The sequence below is a fragment of the Myotis lucifugus genome, unplaced genomic scaffold (assembly GCF_000147115.1).
Source record: "Myotis lucifugus unplaced genomic scaffold, Myoluc2.0 scaffold_24, whole genome shotgun sequence".
Taxonomy (NCBI): Eukaryota; Metazoa; Chordata; class Mammalia; order Chiroptera; family Vespertilionidae; genus Myotis; species Myotis lucifugus.
The window spans coordinates 10,494,412-10,502,257 of NW_005871072.1; the positions used below are offsets into that span (position 1 = coordinate 10,494,412).

General features: G+C 40.9%; 1 protein-coding gene across 1 annotated transcript in view; it reads right to left on the reverse strand.

Annotated features, from left to right (window-relative positions):
• Positions 1 to 330: 330 nt before the first annotated feature.
• The window catches only part of LMO7 (LIM domain 7), a 211,480-nt gene continuing 203,964 nt past the window's right edge, over positions 331 to 7,846 (reverse strand). The window contains 4 exon segments of the mRNA XM_014453518.2: positions 331 to 1,075; positions 2,392 to 2,494; positions 3,582 to 3,690; positions 5,496 to 5,771. Of these exon segments, the coding sequence (XP_014309004.1) occupies positions 1,053 to 1,075; positions 2,392 to 2,494; positions 3,582 to 3,690; positions 5,496 to 5,771 (511 nt within the window). The 3' untranslated portion in view covers positions 331 to 1,052.

Consider the following 7,846-nt stretch of genomic DNA (forward strand, 5'->3'; position numbering starts at 1 on the left):
ATTCACCATTCACTTCACCTCTTACCATAAAAATGTACTGCATTCAAAAACAGCTTCCCATCAAAAATAAAGTTCCTTGTTAAAATTTTTCTATAAAAACAATATCAAGAGTGTGGTGATAGTTTCAGAGGTATACATTTATGCCCAAACTTGTCATATTGTACAGTTTATATATGCAATTTATGATGTCAATTTATACCTCAGTGAAGATGGTAAATAAAACATAATATCACAAAAAGTCACATACTGAAATATGACTAAAGTACTTGGAAGGTAGACACACAAAAAACACACACACACAAGAAAAATAAATAAAAAAAGAACCACTCCTTAAATGCATCAGCAATTTTATTTACAAATACAGTTGGACAGAAAGGCTCACTACTTCCTGGAGAAAATTTTTGGTATACAAACTATATTGATTTTTCATTAATGAAAAGCAGCAGCTTTCTATTGAAAACTGGCTAGTGACCATTCTAAAGAAAACAGAGCTCCCCTCATCAAGCAAATAGCATTTCATATAAGCTAATTGTTTCCAAATCATAATATATAGCTGAAAAGAAGGATACAGAAAGCAAATTTGGGGGTGCATTTTAGTGACATTTTCCATATGGTTCTGTATTAATTTAGCATACATTACAATAAACAGCAAATGAAATTATATATTTATATTAACTATTTCAAATAATGTTTTAGAACCTTTAAAAAAAAACAATAAAATAACCCTCTTCAAAACACCATTGATCATTATCAGCCTCAAAAAATATTTTGAAGTTCTTTTTACCCTTGTGCTGTTAGGATGCTGAACTCAGAAAGTAAATACTGCACTTTTCCCCACACATAATTACCTCCTTATAAATAAACAACAACAAAAATACAGGTTCTACCAAGTCTATACTGCTCTGATGTAATCTACAGAGGCCAAAAAAAAAAGTGTTATTCTTTAAAAAAAAAGAGAGAGAGAAAGACATACAACATATATTTATAGATCTACATCAGCAGCAACCAACTCTTCTTCTATCTGCAACAGTGCTTTCGTATGGAGGCTTACATCACATGGCGGTTGGCCGTCCAGCTGATCAGGCAGGGAGAGAAGAAAGAACAGCGCTTAGATTCAGAAACTCTGGAATATTGCCGTTTGGGATGCATAGCAGTAATCACTCAGAGAATGGCCTCTCGAGGTAGAAAGTCACCTTGTCACTCACTGAGGATAAAGCGAGGCAAACCCCAGCCTCTGGATACTAGAAGTCTTGGAACTGCTGGTACAGAAGTAAGTTACACTCAACTCTCTTTTATTTGTGTTGGAGAAGAGAAAAGGCATGGGCACTTTTTCCATGGTGAGTCCCCCAAATATAAATTCTATTTGGCTTTGAAATTTGATTGAAGAGAGAAAAGCACACACACATATACACACTCCCCCCCATTGCACACCCAGCCTTGACATTCTCCAAGCTCAGTGGCAGCATCCAGAGAAGGACTGGGCTGCTGGGGTAAGAAGACTCAGACCCCGCTGACAGATAAAAGAGAGTTGACTGGGCTGAAACCATTTCCAAAGCACTCTTCACATAAAGGGCCATATAAATACCTCTGAGTTCAAAAGCAAAGGGATTTGCTGATACCACTTGTAACACCCTTTCACATTGGGAAGAAACACATGTTACCAGCATCAAGGTTCAAAATATACACGGCAGTAATGGCTGTCTTCGTGGAGCTATAAGCAATACACAATCTAATCGTGCTACCCGCGCTTTCATAGCACACTTAGAAACAAAAACATGATTAGACGCAAAATAGCATGTGACGTTGAAAAACTCAACTTTTCTGAAAATAACAGTGAAATGCCATATAATCAGACCTCATGCTCTCCTTTTAAAAATGTGTATGTTGATATCTGATTACGTAATAATGAAGCATAAACTGACTATTCTCTATGACCTTTCAAAACCACAGTTTTTAAAACTGATCATATTCTAAATCACATAATCAGAGCCCCTTGTTAAATAATAGAAATCAGCTACTGGCTAATGATGAGAGAACACTTGATGACGGTCTACACCAAAAATTCATGTTAACTGTGTTTCGGTTTGTTCGGATTCTCAGGTCATTGGCAGTTTCTCCAGACGGAGCAGACCCCACAGGACATCGTCCTGACTCGGGCACACGCCCCTCTCCAGTTCCTCAGCCCCACACCCACCCTGTGTGGCTGCATCCCGAGCTCTGACCCCCCCACCGTACCCTCTTGGAATGGGTGGGCCACACTAAGGTTCCTGAGACCTGGATGTTCTAAGGCAGGGAGCTCGAGGGGGAGATGGGCGCAGGTTCAGGGAAATGCATGGGAACGCGCGGTTTCTTTAAAAGATTAGAAATTTTCTCCCTGATTTGCTCTCTTACATTTGAGTCGGAGATAGCAGTTGTTGCAGTAGAGTTGGTTGTTTCGGATTCTGACTTCGGCTCCTGAGGAAGAGCCTCCGAGGTCACACTCACAGGCAACACACTGAGAACAAAAAAAAAATGCACATGCGATGAGCTCAAGAAAGGTTGGGGCGCTCCTGGAAAAAACAACTGCGCAAAATGCAGCTAATAAGCTCTTAGATATATTTCAGGGAAAAAAAGCCAAAAGATAATTAGATTAAAATCAAGCCTGCTAGGTGAGTCATTAAAGAATTCATAAAGCCAATTTTAAGAGCCAAGATGATCATTCTAAATATACCAAAAGAGCGAAAACAATTCATTGACTGGCTTAAAGAAAGCGAGTCTTCTCTTCCCACTGGGGAATGAGAGAGGATAAAGCACCACATGAAAGAACCGCGGGAGTGAATGGGTGCTGGGGGTCTGGCACTCCGCTCTGGGGTGGGACTCGCCCAGGGCTCCCACTGCACCAGCCTGGCAAGTGTTCGTACCTCAAGGCTGGGCATTTTGGTTCCAAGTGCTCCAACACTAATCATTGTGACTCACTCTGCTTTCCCTAGAAACAGCCCACGCCAGCAATATACAAGCTTAAACAAGCTGTGGTCCGTGGGACTCTGGGATCAACAATCGGAATCACTCTATGGCCCAACACAAGTTCAAGAATCAAATAGATGTGTCTCTAAAGACAGTTACCGCAAAATAAAGTCATTACAGCCTTAGTTCTTTCTCATGTGTAAGCAACCATCAAGTGCAAGCAGCTGTGCAACTGTAAAAATATTTCCCATGCTTTTCCTTAGTCAAAGCTAGGCTTTTAGATACTTTTATAATTGCACGTCCCATCCCCATGCTGTTAATGAGATTATTAAATTACATTTCAAATATGCCTAGGACCGCATGACAGAGAAAGCATGTATGCACTGTAAATTTTACTAATGGAATCTTAACAGATTGGAGATGGGAAGTGCAGAGCATTTCTACAACTTTTGAAGCCAGGTTCAGGATTTGAGAACTAAGTAGTAGCAAGCCATTTGAGATTCCAAATGCAGCACAGACCGACAAATACAGCAGCACCTAGCTCGCTAACGGCACGTCCACCCCCAGCGCGCAAAGCAGCCATGCGCTCTCCAAGCAAAGCTTTGCAGGGCAGCAGCGGCTGTTTATCTTAATCTCACCTTAAAACAATATAAATGATAACAAAGACCCAGGGATTCGATGATCATGGCAGCTCCTTTGCCCAGAATGTTATGACAGTAGGAGCACACGCGCTTCCCACTGACTGACCTAGATGCAGAACGAGAGTGGAATGGAGGCTTTCATCTGTGCAGCTCAAGGTTATTATTTTACAATCACACTCGGGTGTTAACATTAACAATTTAGGAAAGTCTCTAATCTGTGGGAGGAAAAGTTTCACCAGCCAATCAAAATGTGCCCTGATTATATTATACCTTGAAGGATCTCTGCGATGGTTCAGAAATCCTTGATGCCTATTCAATAAATGAACAATTTTGGTGTAATTAGTCCACTTTGCATTTTGAGCCGCTATCCTCCTTAGATCAATTTGTATTCAGCAGTAGTTTCCCCTCTTCCAAAGCACAAGTCTAATCATGTTATCTCTCCCATCAGAATACCAAAAGAGCAGCCCCACCACTTCTTCCAAAAGGCCTTGTAAGCTACCCTCCCAACCTTAGTTTCCCATCCTCTTTCTCATTCGCCCAATAGTTCATTTAAACAGAAGTAGCTGCTTTCCTTACTGTGCCTCTGGCTTGAGGACTGCCTCTGGGGAGAATGAAATAGAAAATGCCTGTCAGCTACCAGTTAGATAAGTAAGGAGAGTTTCTACCTCCCTTTGGATACAAGTCTCACCTTCTCTCCAAGGTGGGAAGGGGTAGGCCACTTCTTACCTCTGGATACCACAGTACTAGCCTAGCACTTCAGTGGCACTGAAAAGTGCACAGCTGTGGAGTGCCTCATGTCAGAGCACCACCTCCCAGACAGAGGCCTTTTCAGGCAGAAAAGCCCTGGCCTGTCTCCTGTGTGTTCTCCCAGGGGGGGCTCTCAGGAAATGGGTACTGTCTCCCCCACACATGGCCTTCATCTTCCTTTATAATTGACCATAAATTCTCACCCCACCTTCTCTCAACTCAAACTCCCTGACACATTTTATAGATCCTGGTACAAGCAACATTTTTAGATGGATCTAAAAAATATATTCTCTTAAGAAAAACCCTGTATTTAATGGGTAAAAAAAATCCCAATATCAATCATTGTGTTTCTACTTTTCAGTATTTCATTTGCATGAGAAGCAGTATATGCTAGTAGCACTACCTTTGGGTAACACTAGAAACACTGCTGTGTGCGGCTTCATGAAGCCTCATTGATCAGTGGAGAAGCTACTCAGATCTAAACACCCAATGCCTGCTGCTATCTGAGCTTTCCTCCATAGCAAAAGGCAAGTTTTTATTCAAGACCTATGGTTTAACTCTTCCACAGTTCCCATGGCATATGATCCACAGAATCAGTTGCTGTCATCTGAACAAAATGTTGGCAAACCAGTAAGAGGCAGGCAATACTTTTGAAAATCAAGAACCAAAACAAACAAAAAAAAAAACAGTATCTAACTGCTTAAAAGTTCCATAGACAATGGAGCTTGGTTACAATGCTTTCCTTTTACACTCAGTTTCTATAAATGAGTTTGTATTGTCTCATTAAAGCAGTCAACCCTTTCACACGATTGCTTTTGCTCATAAATTTCAAATGCATTCTTAGGCTACTGTGTATCTGTATGATTGCATATTGAGAATGATCCAGGTACATCTGTACCCAAGTCACTGACCACAGCACTGGCCAATGAGACAGCGGCAATGATGCTGGTATTTGAGAGGTCACCAAGGGCTTCGGGAGACATCCACAAATGCTCTTAGAAAGCTATGAAGAGAGCCCTTTGAACTGATCTGACAAAAGAACACTGAACTTGATACATTCAAAAAGGCATGGCTTTCTTTGGGAAGCTTGGACAAGATTTGGAGGGAATTTTAATGAAAAAATACCCCTGAAATTAAGACAAGGAGAAACCCAAAGGGCCTCACCTGTTGCGTGGCTGGGATGGGGAAGTTGAAGGGAAATGGCTGCGTGGAGTGGGCGACGGTGCGGGGCTGGTCTTCACGGGCCCCGCTGCAGGAGGGGGGACGCTGGAGGACGGGTTTCGCATGTAGGCACGGTTGGACGTGGACACCAGCTGAGGGGGTGGGCGGCTGAAGTCTTGGACAGAGGAAGAAGCATAGACCCCTGTGGACTGACTGAGCCAAGGGGACTGTCTCCAAGAACTGGACCTTGGGGACTCCAGGTTATCTAGAGATTCGCCTCTGAAACAGAGAAAGGATTAGCCACAATTACGTAACACAGTCAACCAGAAATTATTTAACATTACAGTCACTAAAACACCACTTTTATATATTTTATAAGCAGGTGTTAATCTAACAAGTCCAAGTACATATAAATTTACTTTTAAAACTGAAGTTTCTTTTCATCAGAGGCATCCTGGTTTTCATATTCAGTTAACCTTCATTGATTTCTATTTTTATTTACTTGGTGCTTAGGTTAAAGAATAAATACCAAAGTAGAAAGGAAAATACAAAGAAAAGTATTTTTTAAATAAAATACTCAGACAAAGACCACACATATTTGCCCTTTAAATCTTTAACTGTTTAGACATACCAATCTTCATTTTTAGACCCCAAACAAATGAAACCACACACATCTTTTTAAACACCTACATATGTCCGGTATTAGACTAAACACTGTCACAAAAATATTGAATTATTTAATCTTCACACACACACACACACACACATATATATATAGAAGTTAACTTGTCCATAATAAAAAGAACTAGCCAGTGGTGGACTAGCTTTCAAACCAAAGTCTCCCTGATTCCAAAGTAAGCCAGGCCATTGCTACTGTGTAGCCCTCATTCACTCACCACCAAAACCTCATGCAAATACAAAGTTTGGGAAATCTCTCTTAAATGAAGTAATATACTTACATTAATTCTGATCTATAAAGAATGACTCCAAATTATGAGGGTATGCTTCTACCTAGTCAATTTTGTTATTACTTTTAAAACTTTATCTCTTAACCCAAATTTTAAAAATGTACCTTTTTTCTTTTGAAGTTATAGAAGTACTACATCATCATGATGAGAAAGACCCAGGCAGTAGAGAAGGGTATCTGAAGGAGGAATAAGGTTTTCCCCTCTCTCACCACAATTTACCTGTGCTAATCCCAAACGTTACCATTATTAACTGTGTATCCTTCTACAAATTGACATATGTAAGTATAGCAATGTCTATAGCAGCTGTGGGCAAACTACGGCCCGCGGGCCGGATCCGGCCCGTTTGAAATGAATAAAACTAAAAAAAAAAAGACAGTACCCTTTTATGTAATGATGTTTACTTTGAATTTATATTAGTTCACACAAACACTCCATCCATGCTTTTGTTCCAGCCCTCCGGTCCAGTTTAAGAACCCATTGTGGCCCTCGAGTCAAAAAGTTTGCCCACTCCTGGTCTATAGTCATATGCAATATATGTGATGTGTTTACCATTCTTAAACAAATAGGATTATTCTACAATACATATTCTTCATTGCTTTATTCCATATAATATATATGGTCTTAGAACTAACTTCATGTCAGCTCATGTGATATGACACTTCCGTGGCTCCCCCAATGAATCATCCCTCCCGGCATCTGTGCCCTTGTGTAGTCCCCTCTCACTGATTCTGGGCTTGGCCATGTGACATGTAGACCTATGGGACATGAGCAAGCATGATACAAATGGAGGTTTGCTAATAAGCGCTAGGGCTTATCCTCTTACAAGGTTTCCTCTTTGAATCCAGGTGCTGTGTCATGAGGCCGCCCAAGCAGCTATGTGGAGAGCCCACATGGAGAAAAGAGGCTCCCAGCCGAGTCCTTAGTGGAGCCTCTCTCTCAGGGGTCGGCAAATCGCAGCCATGGCCAGCCTATGGACAACTTGTGAGCGAAGGGTATTTCATATTTTCAGTCATAAAACAACCAGAACAAAGAAAATCTGACAGTGACTTATGTGGCCTACAAAGTAAATTACTTACTATCTGTCTTCATACAAAAAAATTTGCCAGCCCGGCTCTGAATGACTAGAGCTGTCCAGGTTCCCTGACGAACACCATGTAAAGAACTGCCCAGTCGACCCTCAAAACTGTGAGATGTGAATCATTATTTTAACCCACAAAGTTTTGAGCAGCAATATGCCGCTTTCAATTCTTTAATAGTTGTATCATATTCTACCTAATCTGTGAGCCACCATTTATTTAACGAGTACTAGGGACACTTTTTTTTTAATTGTATATTTAATAATATTTAAGTACTAGAGGCCCGGTGCATGAAATTCTTGCGGGGGGG